This window comes from Patella vulgata, chromosome 4 (genome assembly GCF_932274485.2).
Source record: "Patella vulgata chromosome 4, xgPatVulg1.2, whole genome shotgun sequence".
In the NCBI taxonomy this organism is placed as follows: Eukaryota; Metazoa; Mollusca; class Gastropoda; family Patellidae; genus Patella; species Patella vulgata.
The window spans coordinates 12,304,797-12,325,048 of record NC_065882.2 but is presented as its reverse complement, the minus strand read 5'-3'; the positions used below and the strand labels follow the sequence as shown (position 1 = coordinate 12,325,048).

Here is a 20,252-nt window from a genome sequence, read left to right as displayed (position 1 = left end):
GAAAAATACTGGATTCCCTGAAAACCACTCATGGAGCGCATACAGGACAAAAATGTAAGGGTTTCCCTAATCGACAGCTCGACGATTAGGAGTGTCTGCACGCGTGACGTCGAAGGTTGCACGCGGAGATTGAGCGCTTGATGTACATTTTGAAAAACTTTATGAAGAATTAGACGTACAACACTTTCTGAGATAAAAATCACGGAAAAAGACGCGGGCAGTGGATAATCCGAAAATTTAATGAGGCTTCGATATTTGTAATAAATAGTCAGCGATTAAAGACAATATCGTCTTGTGTATGCAATGAATTCTCCTCCGACTTCGCTTGCGTTGCTAGGTAGCGAGAGAGGTAAGTTACGTGACAAAACATGACCACTTTTGGTCGATTTTTTATAGCCAGGGTATTCCTCGACAATTGCAACGTTTTGAGAAGAATTTGAAACAAAATTATGATAAATTAATTAGTTTGAATATGTTTTTAGTCCAAATATATCACCAAATCACCCAGTTTGTACCCGGGAATGTATCTTTAACAAATGGTGCGTCACGTATTTGACATAATTAGTATACTGGGCTTGTGGACTGTTTACAAAAAGAAATGAAATGAAATGAAATGGGGTTTAACGTCCTACTGTTCTGCTCCTATACTGGGCTAATGAAGACGGGCATACGCCATACAGTGTGCTATGAGGGAAATTTTGCCCGGGCAGCGGCACTATCGCCTACTCTTATATTGAATCCAACTGCCAAGGGATCTTTTACGTGCATTCTAATGTATACACGGGACCTCGGTTTTTCGTCTCATCCGAAGGACTAGACAGCTGTCCTTGTCAGACCCTCCGTTCTGCACCACATACAAGGGGAAACCACGTCGGAAATTACAAAAAGAAAGATCCAGTACTGTTAAAGAACAGTCCGTCCGCGTACCTGGCAAATGTGAACTGTTTACCCCAAAATAACTATTTGGCTACTGTTTCCGAATAGTCCGTTGTGTACTTGATAATTATAATGAACATGTGGACTGTTTACAAATAAGGAACCATTATATTACTGTTAAAAATGGTCGGTCGTGAATCTGACAAATGCATAATAGGATTGTGGACTGCTTAGGTGTGGTTTTATAATGATACTGCCCGGAGAAAACCCATGAGGCTGGTCAGGCGACCCTACTCGTGTCTCGTACAAGCGCGGAATAGAAACCACTCCACTTGACTCAATGATGGACCTTATGGTCTAACACACTCTGTTTCCTTCTACTGCTAAAGAACGCTACGTACATGGGAATCATTGAAATAAAAATGAACCACATGCTAGTCCCGAAATGAACTATGTTTTGGACGTTAAACCCAATTTGATATAGTGATATATTAATATGAGTTATCGTATGCTTATTATACATGGTCCGCCGAGGCTTAAAGATCCATTATGGGGAATTAGATATAGAGCTGGCAGTTCTCCTTATAATAGTTAAAAACTAGATAATGTAAAGGGAATTTGCTGAAAATATCAGTCAAATTGATCCACTCGGTACGATAAAAACATAGTCTCTATTATCCATTTCATAATTAAATTATCAATGTAAGTCGAACAGCAAATCGGAACCTAATCCAGTAAACATCGCAGGCTAACGATGCCATCGAGAGTTGATTAGGGTCTGGATAAGTTAATTAATGTCTAATAAATAATTTAGATAACATTTCAGGCCTAAAGAAAGACCTGCAATAGGCAGATTTAGCTCTTGCATAATGTATGTTTAAAGGACAATATTGGTGTCAGTCATTATTACATATGTGATAGAACTGGTTAAATACATTCCAAATATAATTTTAACACAGAGATCATTGCTACGGGAGATGTGTAACAAGCACGTGAAGAAACGAGGAGTGACGCCAAACATGACAAACACGAGTTGTCCTTCTATATAACAGCCTGGAGTAACGAGCGGTAACAGACAAACGATCGAATTTCATTTCACTAATAATTCCGTTGAAGTTGAAAAGTTATTATATAGGACGGCGAGAGGGTATCTCACAATTCAAAAATAGAATTGGCTGTAACTAGATAAGGGACACGAGAAAAATAGAAAAATCCCGTGCATTACCACGTTTTTATTCATTCTGTTCTTAATAAAAACATGGTAATGCACTGACTTTTTTCTAATTTGTTCGTTATCTTTTATTTACTGACAACCAATTCTTTTTTTGAATTGTCAGATATCCTCTCATCGTCTCATATAACAACTTTTCATTTTCAACTGAATTATCAGTGAAATGAAATTCGATCGTTTGTCTGTTACCGCTCGTTACTTCAGTCAGTTATATAGAAGGACAACTCGTGTTTGTCATGTTTGACGTCACTTCCCGTTTCTTCGCGTGCTTGTTACACATCTCCCGTAGCAATGATCTCTGTGTTAAAATTATATTTGGGATGTATTTAACGAGCTCTATCTCATATTTTATAATGTCTGACACCAATATTGTCCTTTAACTCCCCAGTCGGTAAATGTGATCATCCCGAGTGCTAAATGATACGGATCAAATTTCTTCTTTATAATGATTCCGGCGTGGTTCTCCCTTGTCAGTGATGCAGGACGGAGGGCCTGACAAGGACAGCTGTCTAGTCATTCGGATGAGACGAAAAACCGAGGTCCCGTGTACACATTGGCGTGCACGTAAAAGATCCCTTGACAGTTGGAATTCGATATAAGAGTAGGCCGTAGTGCCGCTGTCCGGGCAAAATTCCCCCTCATAGCACACTGTATGGCGTATGCCCGTCTTCATTGGCCCAGTTCGGAGCAGAACAGTAGGACGTTAAACCCCATTTCATTTCATTTCTGTTATCATAGACACACAAGTGGTTACAAGACCACTATCAGCTCACTGTTATCAGTTAGATACACATTATCATATATTTCGTTACCATAGACACAAAATGGCGGAGAAAGTCCCTCATAGGGTTTGTAGCATTTGTTTGTGTGATTTCAAGAAGCCGAGCATAATAGATTGTCATCACAGTTTTTGGGAAGAATTCCGGGATAACTATATGAAGAGCTCTAAAATCATTAATAGCTTAATCAGTGCGCCGAAAGGAGGAGCGAAGGCATTCTCGATGAATGTTAATATCGATGATGAATCGGGGACGGCTTGTAAACCCGAACCATGTGGAATGTGCAAGATATCGAATACGTCACAGTTCAAATATACTACACTAGACGCCATATTATTTCGCGACGATGCACAGGAGAAGAAGAACTGCCCGAAGCATTCAGACTGTTGTTTGGAATTTTACTGTCGAGATTGCAAGCAAGCTATTTGTATGAAATGTCAGATGACAAGACACAGGGATCATACGACATCGGATTTAATCGAAGTTTGGTTGGAAGCAGCCTGGGAGCTAAAAGGGATCGACGTGTTTTTTGAAGACAGGATCACCCAGCTCGAGGAGAATATTCGGCGTTGATTAGTGATAACATTTTAAAGATCCAATCGTATGCAGTCAAATCCTGTCAAAGGGTTGATCAACAGGTTCAGAAGGCTTGCAAGGCTGTTCAAAACGCGGGAGAGCATCTTAAAATCCAATTACATATTGCACTTGATGCCGAGGAGGAAAAGATGAAGAAATTGCTGAAAGATACGGAAGACCTGATCAAAGCGATGAGAATTAATCTCGAATCTGCTGCCGAGGTGGTACTAACTGAACAAATAGTGGAAGCTGTGGAAAGTTACCCGGCGTTTAGTTCACGACTGGAAGAAATCAACTTGGTGGAGATCGACATACCCGAATTAAGCTGTATTTCGTTCAAAGAAAATAAAATCAACATGCCGCAACTTGGAACCATCATTGTTAACCCAGCCGTTACTTTTCATCATAACTTCTTTCTGAACCAGTTCAAGAAAAAGGGGGGAAGCAATCAAATAGGAAGTAGATACATAAAAAAGACGGTTTAGTTTGGTATTTAACAGTGGAGAAAGAATTAACGGGAATGTCTTTTGGTCTTGGCTTAGCCAATGAAGACATCAAATCTCTCACTTGTAAATACACACTGACGCTGACTAACAAACGTCACACGAACTCCGTTAAAATGGGTGGAAATGTTCAATTTAACAAAGAGCACGCGGCGATATATGTCTCACATACCGACATCACGTGGGCGCAGCTGTGTGACCCTCAACAAGGCTTTGTCGATTCAAGGAAGCGATTCACCGTAAAGGCTTCTGTGTCGGTTAGAAATGTGCAGAAATAACACTGGTTGCTAATCCGAATCCACAATATACTCGAAAGGAAATAAAAGGTACCAAACAGAACCAACAGGACTACCGAAGGTTTTAATAAACGTTTTGTCAAGACCAAGAAAAAGATTTAAATCAGTTTAACATATTATAAGACCACCGCTAGAAAAGAAAACAGGAATCAAAAGAACCAGAAGCACCTGCTGGTGGTTTTAAAGGTTTCGTGAAGATCGAGGTAATAACCCACAGCAGTAGGCGAAAACGACTGGCCCCCGGATCTATTTACTTGGTCTGATATACGTTTGTTGTTTATTGTATGAGATGTCTGTGTGTCCTGTCCGTAGGTTTGTCTTGTGTATTCATGGACCTTATATTAAGGTCTGTGGTGTAATTGTTTATATGTGGTGCGGTCCTCCGGCACTTACTAATGTTTGAAATGTCTGTGTATATTGTGTGTCCTGTCCGTGGGTTTGTCTTGTCTATTTTGTTTATGGGTGGTGCGGTCTTCCTGCACTTACTAATGCTATTAGATAATATTATAATTGCCAATATTAAAAGTATGCTTGCTATAAAAATTATTTAAATATTATTTCATTGTATTTATTTTTTCTTCATTTATTATGAAATTTCGTCAACAATCAGGTGTCCTAATCTTTTATACATCTCACCCACCTTTATGAAATCTGGGGGTGGCCTTAAGAAATAGATTTAGTCCTGGGCGCTATGAATCTTTGCAACGCCATAGGTCCATATACATGTAAAGCTGCATATTCCTGACGCGATGGCCCGAGAAATCCCTCTCTGGCCATTGCTGGATTGGCTTCTGATACTTGAGCTTTTGAGGGAGTGTGTCTATTCTTCCCGTTCAATCAAATCTATCCCAAGTACAGCAACATGACAGCCCTTCGCTTAATTTGGGGTCTTCCCTAAAACTTTGGACAGTGATTTAAGGTATTAAAACGGTGGTAGTATTGTTCCACTCCAAACAGTATTGTTTATATTATATCCGTTTTGATAGCCTCGTTTGTCACGCAATTAGTTTTTCTGCAATATTCTGCTATGCATAATAAAATCGTGAGTCATGACGTAGCGTTATGTAAACACATTTGGTCAAATTTGGAGCTCTGTTTAAAGCATTATGATATTGTTACGCAGTTAGCTATTGGTTGTTAATCTGACTATTGACAAGTCATAATTTCGAACAGAAATTATCCTTCGTTACAGCAGTGTTAAGTGGGATAAACTCTAATCAAACGAAACACTGCGAGGAGTTTGGTAAATCTGAAAAGGTAGCGCAATAAATTGAAATGAAATGAAATGGAGTTTAATTAACGTCCTACTTTTCTACACCAACTGGGCTAATAAAGACAGGCATACAGTGTGCTTTGAGGGAAAGTTTCATATTCATATTCCACCTGTCACAGAGTCATTTACGTGCACGCTAATGTGTACATGGAATATTCGAACGACTAGACACTGTCCTCGTCAGGCCTTCGATCCTGCACCACTGACAAAGGGAAACCACGGAACTTTCTTCTCGGTCAACACCTAGCGCGAACCCGAGACCTCCTGGTTACAGTGCAGTTGTCTTGAGTCAGCAGTTAGGACTCTAAGATTGGGCGGGGGGGGGGGGGGTCAAGTGACATAATTAGTATAATGGGCTTGTGGACTGCTTACGTGTCGTTTCGAGACATTAAATCACATAATGAAACTACCCGGAGAAAACACACGAGGCTGGCCAGGCGACCCTACTCCTTGTCACGTACAAGCGAGGAATCAAAACCCCGCCAGCTGACTCCATGACAGACATTATGATCTTAACGCCCCCTGTTCCTTCCACTGCTAAAGAACCTAACGCACATGCGAATTATTGAAATAAAATTGAACCATATGTTAGTCCCGAAATAAACTATGTTTTGGACGTTAAACCCAATTTTATATTGTGATATATTTATATGAGTTATCGTATGCTTATTATACATGGTCCCCGGAGGCTTTACTCTTCAATCGGTAAATGTGATCATCCCGAGAGCCACCTTCAATACAAGGCTTGATCTCGCTTTAACTACGTACATCTTATCAAGGCCTTCGTGTTATACCCTGCATAGTTCCGCACTAATATCGATTGGGTATTCACCTAGTTTGTGAGCCTATCAGATGCCCCGATCGTCGCGAATACCAAGTCTCGCGCTTTCCAGCTAAAATGTCTACCTGTGTTTTCGAGTTGAAAAGTTCAAGGTTCGTTCAATTTTAAGGTTTCCATGGAGGTCGCTCTGTCACAACCTCTGATTGGACGCTACTGTTCACGTGTCTGCAGATAACGTAGCTATAAGTTCGGAAATTGTAACGTAATCTAGCAACAGCCAGATGTTGTAAAACTCGCAGTCGTTCCTTCGGGAGCATGCCGGAGAGCTAAATGACACTGAGAGTTAATCATAGGCGTAGGAGCCGGGGGGGGGGGGGGCAGGGGGGGCAGGGGGGGGGGCATTTTACTTTTCTTGTAATTGAATATCACGAATTTGTACTGAATTGACTATGGATTAAAACATTTTGTCTGGAGCCACTCTACTTTGTGCGACATTTTTCAGGCATCGATTATTATTTGTGAATGCAGATGCAACAGTCTGATAGGATGGTTAGAATTCAGAGTGGGATTTCAGTTAAAAAACCATTGGATACTTTTGGAGTTGCTTACACGGGCTAGAATAGCAGAAAACGCATTTACGGTGATTAAATTTTCAAATTTTTCACCGGGAGGGTGAGGCCTCCATATACCGCGCGACGATTGATTGGTTGTTTGGAATTCGGGTCAGCCAGGTAGGCTATATTGGACCAAATGAAGTTGCTGTATTCACATACTGGAATAACAGGAAAACGCGTTTGCGGCAGTTACATTTTCAAAATTTTCTCCTTCTCCCAACGGTCCCGTCTTCGTTGACTGTAAACGATTGATTGGAATTCGAGTCAGCCACCTTAATAAGGCTATAATATATATTCGACCACTTTGAAGTTGCTTTGTTCACCGGCTGAAATAGCAGGAAAACGCGTTTGCGACAGTTAAATTTTCTCCTATAACGGTCCCGTCTTCGAGGACTGTAAACGATTGATTGGAATTCCGAGTCAGCCACCTTAATTAGGCTATATTAGACCGCTTGAAGTTGCTTTCTTCGCTGGCTGAAATATCGGGAAAACGCGTTTGCGGCAGTTAAATTTTCAAAATTTACTCCTAACGGTCCCGTCTTCGAGGACTGTAAACGATTGATTGGAATTCCGGGTCAGCCACCTTAATTAGGCTATATTAGACCACTTTGAAGTTGCTTTGTTCAACGGCTGCAATAGCAGGAAAACGTGTTTGCAGCCGTCAAATATTCCAAAATTGTCTTTGTGGGGGAGGGGGGGTGTATACAAGGTCGCTGCTGTCTGTAAACCCGAAATTTTTTCGGGCATTTCGGGTTCTGCCCCCCTAACTGTCATCGAGCCCCTACGCCTATGGAGCTTATGACACTGATCTAACTTTCGTTATCATGAGACGCACTAGTGTAGTCGGGAAACTGTAATAATATAAATACAGCATAGATTATCATTATGCATTATCATATATTTCGTTATCATAGACACACAAGTGGTCACAAGACCAGTATCAGCTCATTGTTAGTAATTAGATATATGTAACAAAATGGCGGAGAAAGTCACACGTAGGGTGTGTAGCATTTGTTTGTGTGATTTCAAGAAGCCGAGGATAATTGATTGTCATCACAGTTTTTGTGAAGACTGTCTGGACAGCCATATCAAGACATCTACCATCGATAGTAGCTTTCCGTGTCCAGTATGTCGCCAGCAAATCAGTGCGCCGAAAGGGGGAGCGAAGGAATTCTCGATGAATTTTTATATTGATGATGCATCGGAGACGGATTGTAAACCGGAACCATGTGGAATGTGCAAGACGTCGAATACGTCACAGTTCAAATGTAAAGACTGTGATAGATATCTCTGCACATCCTGCATGATACCCTTCCACCGTGTATTGGTCATCATGTGGTCACCCTAGACGTCACAATTCGCGATGATGCAAAGCGAAAAGAGAAGAAGAACTGCCCGAAGCATTCCGACAGTTGTCTGGAATTTTACTGTCGAGATTGCAAGCAAGCTATTTGTGTGAAATGCTTAATGACAAGCCACAAGAATCATACGACGTCGGATATGGTCGACGTTTGGTCGGAGACAGTCAAAGAGCTAAAAGAAATCGGAGCGGTTTTTGGAGATATGATTGTCCAGCTCAAGGAGGATTCGGGGGTGATTAGTGATAACATAATAAAGATCCAATCGTATGTCGTCAAATCCTGTGAAAGGGTTGATCAACAAGTTCAGAAGGTTTGCACGGCTGCCCAAAAAGCGGGCGATGATCTTAAAACCCGATTGCACATTGCATTTAATGACGAGGAGGAAAAGATGAAGAAATTGCTGAAAGATACGGAGGACGTGACCAAAGAGCTGAGAATTAATGCCCAATGTGCTGCTGAGATGATACAAAATGAACAAATGATGGACGCTGTGGAAAGTCTCCCGTCTTTCAGATCAAAAGTGGATAAAATCAACTCAGTGGAACTTGACGTACCTGATTTAAGCTTTATCTCGTTCAAAGAAAAAAAAATCAACATGCCGCAACTTGGAACCATCATCGTTAACCCAGCAGTTACTTTTCATCATAACTTCTTTCTGAACCAGTTCAAGAAAAAGGGGAGGGGCGATGAAATAGAAAGCAGAGACATAAAAAAGGACGGTTTAGTTTGGTATTTAACAGTGGAGAAAGAATTAACGGGGATGTCATTTGGTATCGGCTTAGCAAATGAAGACATCAGATCCCTCTCTTGTAAATACACCCTGACGCTGACCAACAAACGTTACACGAAATCCGTTAAAATGGGTGGAAATGTCAACTTTAAAAAAGAGAACCCGAAGATTTATGTATCAAACACCGCTGTCACGTGGGCGCAGCTGTGTGACCCGAAACAAGGCTTTGTCGACTCCAGGAAGCGGTTCACCGTAAAGGCTTCTGTGTCTGTTAGAAATGTGCAGAAGTAACACTGGTCGCTATAATATAATCAGGGAATAGGTCGACGTTAGACATGCGCACACCAAACCAATTCACCGACCAATTCTCGTATCGCCTTATAAATCGATTTGTTACTGATTCACGCCAATAGGACGCTTTTTCATGGATTGTCTCCCTTACTGTTATTTATAAAAGGGTTGTGTTTCTTTTTTAATGTGCCGGCATTGATAGTTGGGCGTGGCCTTGTGGTCTAGAGTGTCGCGCTCCGAGCTCTGGTTAGCTGGTCACTTCTGGCTTGCTAACGTGTTTTCTCTATCCCTGGTGTGAGCGTAAATGGCTTGCAGATACGGGGCGCCTTCTCAGCCTCGTGAGTTTACTCCGGACACTCCAGTTTCCTCCCGCATATCAGCCAATTAGAAAAATGTGCGGACATTGAGATATCTTTTAGCGCATAGGAAATATTTCCCTACCCACCTCAACCCTCTTTTTCGTGGATAGTCGCCCTCATTGTAAGGTTTTTTTTCAGTTGACTGAAGTCTGTATCACTACAGGCCCGGGACTGCACAGCACAGTTGACACTGGCCCCCGAATCCCTTCACTTGGTCTGATATACGTTTGTTGTTAATTGCTATAAATGTCTGTGTATATTGTATGTGTCCTATCCGTGGGTTTGTCTTGTGTAATTGTTTATGTGTGGTGCGGTCCTCCTTCACTTACTAATGCTATCAGATAATATTATAATTGCCAATATTAAAAGTATGCTTGCTATAAAAATTATTTAAATATTATTTCATTGTATTTATTTTTTCTTCCTTTATTATGCAGTTTACCAAAATTTAGTAAAATATGCCGAAAGTATATGACTGTATCAGTTAGGGGGTGCCAGACGTACCTGGGCACTAAATAAGATCTATTTCTGAAGGCCACCTCCATATTTGATCAAAGGTCACGAGATGTAAACAGGGCTAGCGCTAACCCCAAACCCACAATCACGTGCCTTAACCTTATTGACATCTCAGCGACCTTGACGAATTCTGGAGGCGGCCTTAAGATATAGATCTAGCCATGGGAGCTATGAACCATTGCTACGCCACAGGCCCATATACATGTAAAACTGAAATTGTCGCACAATAAAGTGAAATGAAATGAAATGAGGTTTAATTAATGTCCTACTTTTCTACACCAACTGGGCTAATAAAGACAGTCATACAGTGTGCTATGAGGGAACCTCTCAAGAGTCATTTACGTGTATGGGATATTCGAACAACTAGACACTGTCCTTGTCAGGCCTTCGATCCTGCAACACTGACGAGGGGAAACCACGGAACTTTCTCCTCGGCCAACACCAAGCGCGAACCTGACACATCCTGGATAGAGTGTAGTTGTCTTGTGTCAGCAGTTAGGGCGATATCTAAGATTGGGGGGGGGGGGCGAGTGGTCTAACCTGTGCGCTTCGAGTGGTCTAACCCGTGGTTTTAGATGACCCTATGGACATCATAATGCCGTCTTTAGATGACCTTATGAGCATCACTATGCCTGTCTTTAGATGGCCGTATGAACATCATAATTTCTGTCTTTAGATAACCTTATGAACATCATAATTTCTGTCTTTAGATGACCTTATGAGCATCCTATGACTTTATGAGCATCCTAATGTCTGCCTTTAGATGACCTTATGAGCATCTTAATGTCTGTCTTTAGATGATCGTATGAGCATCATAATGTCTGTCTTTAGATGACCGCATGAACATCATAATGACTGTTCCTGAGCGCTGTGGCGTCTCTTCTAGCCATAGCTTGTACTTGACATGGAAGCCCAACTTTATGGTGGCTGTTAGCGGCCATTCAAATGAATCTAAATCGTCGACTTGTGAAGAAGGCGACAAGTCGACGAAATCAACCCGCCGACACGACAAAATAACCCGACGATCGTCGCCGTCATTTTGTCGTGTCGGCGGGTTGATTTTGTCGACTTGTCGCCTCGGAAGTCAAACTCGAGCTTGCGCATTTGCTGATTTATGGAAGCGTATTTTGGGTCACTACTTATTGAGATAATATCGCAACACATCGAACTAAAATATGTCAACTTCATAAGTTATATTACAAAAAAATCGACTTAATAAGTCGACTCGACGCATTAAATTCACCTCTAAACGACAAAAACTATGTCGATATGTTTACAATCATGCCAATAGTCGATTTGACTCTAAATCAACAAGTCATATTTTAATGCAATATATAGACTTAATAATGTCGCCGTTTTCAGTTACGTACCACATGCTTAATTTCATTGCCCGAGATTGCTTATTCATGAAAGTGCAGCCAATGATGGGGTTTAACGTCCACTCGACACAAAGTAGGTCATTTCGGGACTAACATATGGTTTAATTTTAGGGGTCTTTAGCAGTGGGAGGAAACCGGAGGACCCGGAGAAAACCCACTAGGTTGGACAGGCAACCCTACTCCTTGTCACGTACAACCGGGGATTCGAAACCACGCCAGTTGACTCAATGACTTGTGAAGAAGGCGACAAGTCGACGAAATCAACCCGCCGACACGACAAAATAACCCGACGATCGTCGCCTTCATTTTGTTGTGTCGGCGGGTTGATTTCGTCGACTTGTCGCCTTGTCGGGTTGTGAATAAGTCGATGGCGACAAGTCGACGAAATCAACCCGCCGACACAACAAAATGAAGGCGACGATCGTCGGGTTATTTTGTCGTGTCGGCGGGTTGATTTCGTCGACTTGTCGCCTTCTTCACAAGTCGACGATTTAGATTCATTTGAATGGCCGCTAACAGCCACCATACAACTTCGTAGGTTTTCTACTGGTTCTCCAGTTTCCTCCCAATGCTAATAGACACCTATTACTAGCAAGCTATTTGTTGAAATAAAATTGCTGGCCTCGAAAATCACCTAGTTGGTTGCACCCCACTTCTCTCACTGCCCCGCAAGTACTCAGGGGTAAAGGGAGGCAACCAAACTTTACCTGAAAGACTTGTTTTTCAACCACTCAATGCAAACTAAACGGTCGTTTCGGGGCTAACTGGTACAATCCTACTTCAATAATGCGCATGCATGTATGGTTTTGGAGGAAACCGGAGGACCGCGAGAAACCCCACGTGGTTTGGCATGTGCTCCTACTCCTTGTCACGTGGGAAGGTGATCCTACTCCTTGTCACGTACAAGTGTGGGATCGAAAAAAACCTGAAATTTGACAGCTGACCCTACTCCTTGTGACGTACATGTGTGGGAACGAAACCATAACACTTGCTCAATGACAGACCTTATGATCTCAAATGCACGCGTTAGACCATTCGATCACCACCTTAGGGCAACATTTGGAACTTACATGAATAAAACAGTTGTGTGGATATACTGAAAACTAGTTTTATTATACATAACGTTTCGAACCATATACTGGTACCGCTGTCATATAATCACGCGTAAATTCACATAATATTTATACTTCTTGTTCTGTTGGTCGAACCATTATTTCGTGAATCTGAAGAAAAAAAAATCCAAAAATATTCATATTCGTGTTGTCATTGTTATCAAACAAATACATAGATGGATTTTTTGTTATTTGGACGATCTCCCAATCTGTTATAAAGGTGCATTAAATTCAAATTAGTCACGTGGCACATTGAATCTACAATTTAATGTTTCCTATTGGTAGGATTGACTGACGTTACCATAGCAACATAGAAGAGACTGTCGTCCCCATAGCAAAGTAGAAACAACTGACGTTTTAATAGCAACAGAAGAGATAGGCGTGACTGACGTTCCCATGGTAAAGTAAAAGTGATTGACGTTCCCATGGCAAAGTAGAAGTGACTGACGTTCCTATTGCAAAGAAGAAGTGACTGGCGTGACGGACGTTCCCATAGCAAAGTAGAAGGGACTGGCGTTCTTATAACAAAAAAAGAAGTGACTGACATTCCCGTAGCAAAATAGATGTGATTGACGTACACATGTCAAAGTAGAAGTGACTGGCGTTACCACATCAAAGTAGAAGTAATTGACGTCCCCATTGCAAAGAAGAAGTGACTGGTGTGACTAACGTTTCCATAGGAAAGTAGACGGGACTGGCGTTCCTATAGCAAAATAGAAATGACTGACGTACGCATAGCAAAGTAGAAGTGACTGGCATTATCATAGCAAAGTAGAAGTGACTGACATTACCATAGCAAGGTACAATTGACTGACGTTTCCACAGGAAAGTAGAAGGGACTGGTGTTATCATAGCAAAGTAGAAGTGACTGACATTACCATAGCAAAGTATAATTGACTGGCGGCACACCCATGACAAACCGGTATCAGATGTAAGCATGCTCTGTCAGTAGCACAAAACCCACTAGATATAATGAGGAATATATAGGTTTACCTGAACATGAGGAGGTGAAGCTAAAACAAATTCTATCTCTTTAGCTATATCTTCTGGTTGTAACGCCTGAAAGGGTAAAAGGTGATGTTGTTTGTCTGTATCATATACATACTATAGGGAGTAAGACGTTGGTTCGCTAACCTGGAGGTCCCGTGTTGACTGAGCAAATTCATGTGGGTTTTCCGGCACGGCTCCCCCTTGCCAGTGGTATAGGACAGAGAGCCTGGCAAGGAACAATGAGTAGTCGTTCGGGTGCTACGAAAAACTGAAGTCTCGTGTACACATTGGATTGCACGTAAAAGAACCCTTGGCAGTTGGAATTCGATATAAGAGTAGATTGTAAAGCTGCTGTCGAGGCAAAATTTCCGTCTTCATTAGCCCAGTCGAGGCACAAAAGATAACGGGACAATAACACTCTTGCTGGCTTGAAAGCTCCAGAAAATAAATAATATCTCTATCTAAGTAGTTTAAGTGTCCTAACTGTTGTGTAAATTATCCATTACATCCTATTTTACTTGTCCAGAGGGTTCGAAAATATTTTTAAATCGAAGTTTCATTTGAAAAGGTTTACGTTAGACGTTTCAAACCATTAAGTTGAATTTTTCAAAATTTTTAAATAAGGTGTGTTAAGATGAAATTTGTATCATCAATTAATTGAAATATTCTAAAATAGTACAATTTGTTGACCAGAATAAAGATTGGGACATATTATTCAGTTACAACAAGTATGGTATTGAGCCTTTAAACGCCACTTCATTTCATTTCCATTTACCATTCAATCTGGGAGTATAGAAGAGTCCCCAATTGAATCATATAAACTAGACTTTTATTTTAAAAAAAAACACATTTCACCCAAATCATCTGACTAACCTGCCTACTAGCATACACTTCTTCAGCCGCAGCTTCATCTCCTAACATCGTTTTGGCAAAATTAGACTTGATCAATCCAGGACTTATACTCTGAAACAAATAGGATAGACTTGATCAAACCAGGACTGATACTCTAAAACAAATAGGATAAACTTGATCAACCCAGGTATTATACTCTAAAACTTATATGATAGACTTGATCAAACAAATTACTAAAATCTGGGGTCTGTTTCAAGAAGTTTTAACAAAGATAAAATCCAAATTTTAGTAATATGATTGGGTAATATTAGATTGATTTTAGTGCTTAACCAATCGAAATTGAAGTATCTACTAAAATTTGGATTTTATCTTTAGTTAAGATTTCGAGAAATATGGCCCAGAATTTTATCTTAGTTACAATTTCGTGAAACAAGCCCGGCCTATGCTCTAAAATCATAGACATACTGAATATGTCTATGGGGGTACTCGATTGAACATTCCGGAATTGAATTCTCTCAATCACAAAAATAGTGACAATCGAGTGAAAAGGTGGATTTCGGGCTACAACGCATGCGTCGACTGAATAAGTAAATATCTCAACCAACCATACAGTCGAAACATATTCGTTGTGTTTAATTACGTCACGATTCTACTCACACCACCTCCGTGGTCGGGACTGGCAGAACTGTGACAGGACTGTGACAGGACTGAATTCCGCGTTACTCGATTGCAATTCTATCAATTCGGGACGTTCTGGACTGTGAATCGAGCATCCCCTATGTCTAAAACAGATCGTAATAGACTTGATTAACCCAGGACAGATATTCCTGAACAGATAAAATAGACGTGATTAACTCAGGACTAATAATAGATAAAAATAGACTTGACTAAGCCAGGGCTAATACTATAAAACATGGTAAAGGCTAGCCAAGACCCATTTCAGACTTCGTCATAGGTCACGAGATGGAAATAGGATTAGGGCAAGGGTGTGTATTATAATGGTTTGTACTTATAAGCTTCAACTTGTTGTTTCTTACCGTAACCCGGATGTGTGATTTTATTCCTCGTAATTCCCATCTTATTCCATCTGTTAATGACGTCACAGCATATTTCGTGGCAGAATAAAAATGACTTCGTCCAACTCGATGGCCAGATAAACTGAAAAGAAGAAAACAAATTGGTCAAATACAGTACCGCAGTGGATTAGGGATTCGTCAACTCTTTGTAGAACACCAGGAATTCTGATGGCTAAGGGGTTTATTTTATTGAAGTTTTTAATATAGGGCTACTGAAGACTGACATGCCTCAAGCAGTGTCGGGTAAAATTTAACTCAGCACACAGCTTTGCATATGCTTAACCCCAGTAGGTACAGAACCCCTTTTCATCTCAGTTCATTTCCATCCAACGATGCTTTCCTTGCCGGGCCCTCAGTCCTGCACGGAAAAACTAACTATAAAATTACCTCGACCAACACCGGGCATTTATTTTAAATGTTTACACAATCACCATGTGTACCTGGGTATTACCACTCGGCAAACCTCAGCAGATTCCAGTACCCTACATCTAGCCTCGGCTGTGTGACGAGGTCCGCCATTGAAATTTCTTTCAAGTTCCCGGATTACCAACGGCGTTGCCCATGACGCCGCCTTTGAAGAATGTTTTATCATACAAAGATTTCAAAGTCTGAAACTTTTCTTTCTCTCAAGTTTATCCGATTTTAGTAAGACAAGGATAAGTTTGCACTGGAAATTCTACACACTCTTGGAACGACGCAATATTAAGAACTTCTTTCTCAAAGCGGCAAGTTTTCTTAATAAGTAAACCGGCGCTGGATCGCAATTGTATAGGCGTAGGTACATATCACTTACCATCATACAGCCGAGGCGAGATGTAGGGTACCGGAATCTGCCGAGCTTTGCCGAGTGGGGTATTACCTGTTTAAATTGATGACGTGTCCATCGTCAACACCGCGCTCTCTCATAGATTTCACAGATTCTTGTGTACATAGACACAACGCCATAACATTAACCTACAACATTCAAAAGAATCAAATGGAATGGGGTTTAAGCTTTTTCTTTTCTTCTCTACACCATCCGGGCTGGTCGGACATAGATCATGTCGTGTGCTAGGAGGGAAGATTATCTAGAGAAGACGGACATAGGCTGTACCTTGCAAGGCCCCTGTCCTGCCCCACTGACAAGCGGGAATCACGCAGGAAAATCTTGATGAACTTTATTGACCAACTTAGAGACCGAACACGGGACCTCCAGGTTACCGAGCCAACGTCTTACTCACTGAGCCATCGTGGCTCCCCTGGACACAAGAGAAGTGAGAAGAACCCGGATTACTCATTAAAGGACAATATTGGTGTCAGTCATTATAAAATATGTGATATTTTTTAATTGTTAGTTATTCTCTCACCGTCCCATATAATAACTTTTCAACTTCAACTGAATTATCAGTGAAATGAAATTCGATCGTTTGTCTGTTATCGCTCGTTACTTCAGTCAGTTATATACAAGGACAACTCGTGTTTGTCATGTTTGGCGTCACTTCCCGTTTCTTCACGTGCTTGTTACACATCTCCCGTATCAATGATCCCTGTGTTAAAATTATATTTGGAATGTATTTAACCAGTTCTATCACATATGTAATAATGACTGACACCAATATTGTCCTTTAAGTATCGGCGACAAATGATTTGGCAGGCGCAAACGGGGAAGGGGCGCCTTTATGCTTTAAAGACCACAATCGCACCATATGTATACCCAGCTTTAGGAAATATTTTGTCTATTCCAACTTTTATAATGAAATGAAATGGGGTTTAGTGAGTCAACACCTTACTCACTAAGCCATCGCGTCTCCCAAATTTGTATTTATAAAAAGCTGGACAAAATATTGTAAATACCTCCCACATATTTTTCCACTGTTGGCTGTCCCCATCTATTATAGGTGCATCTAGTGCCAAGCCAGCACTGTTAATACACACATCTACACCTCCCCATTTATTCTTAATTTCAACAAACATGGCCGCAATATCCTCTTCCTTTCTCAAATCACATCTTATAGGTAAAACTTCACCCCGTTCACACGACACACTTTCTGCTAAAGTCTGTTCAGAAAGAAAAAAAAACCGACTAAGTTTAATTATTGTGAATCTAGGATATTGTCGTATTGAATACATGATGAAATCTTAAAGAACTTTGGCAATAACGCTGTTCGGTGATTTTTTTCCGATTTGACTTTAAGGTTCGACTGGAAACATTTTGTAGTGGTTTAAAGGTGTTCAGCGAATGCTCGTACAATCAGTAGTCTAGAGTATTTTTCAACTCCATACAATTTTTGATCCGACTATAAAGCTTATGCATTCAAATACGATTAAATTTGTGTTTCGTAGCTAGGTTTGGCTCGTTGTCGGACTTTTTCAGTATAACATAAAGAGATTTAAACCTTGACATTTTTGCAAGTAAATTCGTTGGGGCTCATGTAGGGCGAGATTTACTCTCGCTGTAACCGCGTATTTGTGATAAAGCGGGGGTGGGGGTGCGGGGATCTAGTGGTCTAAATTGTCAAGTGGCGTGGTTAGATCTCAAGCGTGTATGTAAACAAGGAGTAGGGTCGACTGTCCAACCTCATAGGTTTTCTCCGGGTCGTCCTCCGTTATCCTCACTCTAGTAAAGATCCCTCTGCGCAAGCGAATTATAGAAATATAATTGGGCCATATATTAGTCCCGAAATGACCCGGTTGGTGTCGAGTTGGTGTTAATTTTTAACATTTATTTACTTTTACTTACTTTAAGCTTATCAAAACTTCTTGCACATGCAGCAACTTTCATTCCGTGAGTTACGAGTAATTTCACAGTTGCCTCCCCTACACGGCTGGAAGCACCAGTTACCAGCGCAACACGGCCTTCATACCTCTCCATTTTAACGCCGTAACCTTAATGTCACTGAAAATATAATATTTTTCAATAACATTCTCATCAATTTGACATTTAAAGATAGCATTGCCAGGCAACGGATATAAAACCACAAGCAGTTTTGAAGGCGGCGATTCATGCTGTACAATTCTTCGCTACAAAAACGTTGAAACTGATTTGTTTTCATTGTATACGGAGGGTCGCATGATCGAGTACCTTATATGTGCCCATTCTTCCAGGTCAGGGGCAGCAAGTCTGAAACTGAGTTTAGTCGTTCGGATGGACGAAAACCCGAGGTTAGACTTAATTGTTGTCCGGACAAAATTTCAACCGTATTATGGTCTGCCTTTATCCCGGTTGGAATATTTAAGATTTAAATATGAGCAGAGCAACACAAAACCAACTTCGTCCCTCCTATAGCCAATCTCCTTAAGATAGATTTAATGTGATGACGTTTATTTGTGTCTGCAAGATCCCAAAACCGTTTCCAGCAGTCATATTATATATATTCTGTAATCGATAATTTAAAATCACGAGAAGGTATTAAAAATTGGGACATAGGGAGATCTAAAACAGACTTGACAACTAAGTCTGCGTCATCATTCCTTTTAGATCAATATGACTGGGGAACCAGTAAGGAAGAGTGGCCTTGCTGATAAATAGGCTACGTATCATAGTATCAGACGATAAATGGCTTCCACTAATGGCCTATCTGAGAATAAGATGAATAGGACGCGACAGTAAAAAGCAAAAATCTGGACTAATCCACAAAGTGTGATGGTTATTTGAAATGTCGGCCTGCTTGTTTTACATTCACGCCAATGGGTAGTTACAGCCGCAGATTTCTTCAAGGTTACGAGATGTAAACAGGGCTAGCTCTACCCCAAGACCTAGCCCTAACTCTGTTTAAATCTCGTGACCTTGACGAAATCTGCAGGTGGCCTTAATAATTAGATCTGACCACTAGATCTACAGATCAGTGCCTCCGCCCTGCACGACTGACAGGTGGTAACCAGGCTGGAAAATACTTAATGGACCAGCACCATACTCACCCAGTCACTAAGACCGCCCGGGTGCAGATATCAGAGATCCTGGAATGGAACAGATATCAGAGATCCTGTCAAGGAGCAGATATCAGAGGTCCTGACAAGGAACGTCTAGTCGTTCAAATGGAATGGAAAACCGAGGTTCCGTGTAGATTAGCCTGGTTGGTGCATTTCATTTCCTTGTATACGTCTTCCAAATTACCTAAATGGCCCACGAACTAAACTCCAATATGTAAGGTATTATACTCACCTATTCCACTAGGAAACTGTTACCGTTGTATAAAGCACACAGCCGAATAAAGAGTTAAACGTCTATTCTACTAGCAAGTTGTAAACGTTGTTTAAAGCACACTGCTGATCAAAGAACTAAAAACCTGTTCCATTAGCAACTTAAGTTTAAAGCAGAAAACTGACAAAGAACGAACGTTGTTTAAATTAAACAGATAACATAGGAACTAAATGCTTTATGTGCAAAATATATGAATATGAATACTATTTAAAGTAGCTAAGTCTCTAACTCAATATCATCCAAAATCTTCAACACTGAAAACACGATTTATTTGTCAAATTAAATCAACATTCATGTTGTGATCTTACCGGGAAAAGATGGGCTTTTGATATCCAATATTTAAAACAAATTAAACATTTTACCATTGGTACACGAATCGTGTACCATAATGCGCTTCAGCCCCAGTTGTATCAAGAGACTCGAGCGACGAGGCTAGACACATTGCACAAAATCAAACGGCGTATGTAGACTGGAATA

The 20,252-nt window shown here is 40.8% G+C and overlaps 2 protein-coding genes across 3 annotated transcripts; one reads left to right on the top strand and one right to left on the bottom strand.

Annotated features, from left to right (window-relative positions):
• Positions 1–8,255: 8,255 nt before the first annotated feature.
• LOC126817795 (E3 ubiquitin-protein ligase TRIM36) lies at positions 8,256–10,070 on the top strand (the record flags this gene model as incomplete). Its single annotated transcript, XM_050544941.2, has 1 exon — positions 8,256–10,070. A coding segment is annotated over one exon (1,056 nt), but the record flags the coding sequence as incomplete, so codon positions are not given.
• Positions 10,071–12,658: 2,588 nt separating this feature from the next.
• LOC126819554 (dehydrogenase/reductase SDR family member 11) lies at positions 12,659–19,943 on the bottom strand. Of its 2 annotated transcripts, none has more exons than XM_050547687.2 (8): positions 19,737–19,943; positions 18,315–18,470; positions 17,429–17,632; positions 16,455–16,549; positions 15,557–15,677; positions 14,541–14,630; positions 13,671–13,736; positions 12,659–12,788 (listed from the first exon to the last, which is right to left on the bottom strand). In XM_050547687.2, exons 2-8 carry the CDS (start codon positions 18,444–18,446, stop codon positions 12,747–12,749), a joined length of 750 nt encoding a protein of 249 aa, XP_050403644.1. In that variant the 5' UTR covers positions 18,447–18,470; positions 19,737–19,943; the 3' UTR covers positions 12,659–12,746. The 2 variants fall into 2 exon arrangements, with proteins under 2 accessions (XP_050403644.1, XP_050403646.1); XM_050547689.2 differs by having other exon boundaries at positions 18,315–18,460.
• Positions 19,944–20,252: the final 309 nt, after the last annotated feature.

What these genes read in the sequence shown, in the direction of transcription:
- LOC126819554 (XM_050547687.2), bottom strand. Translation starts at nt 18,446, where the DNA reads ATGGAGAGGTATGAAGGCCGTGTTGCGCTGGTAACTGGTGCTTCCAGC. An exon ending in CACGTCATCAATTTAAACAG is followed by an intron (nt 15,678 to 16,454) that starts GTAATACCCCAC and finishes TCTTCTTTTCAG; the next exon opens with TTTATCTGGCCATCGAGTTG. An exon ending in CTTCACCTCCTCATGTTCAG is followed by an intron (nt 12,789 to 13,670) that starts GTAAACCTATAT and finishes TTTTTTCTTCAG; the next exon opens with ATTCACGAAATAATGGTTCG.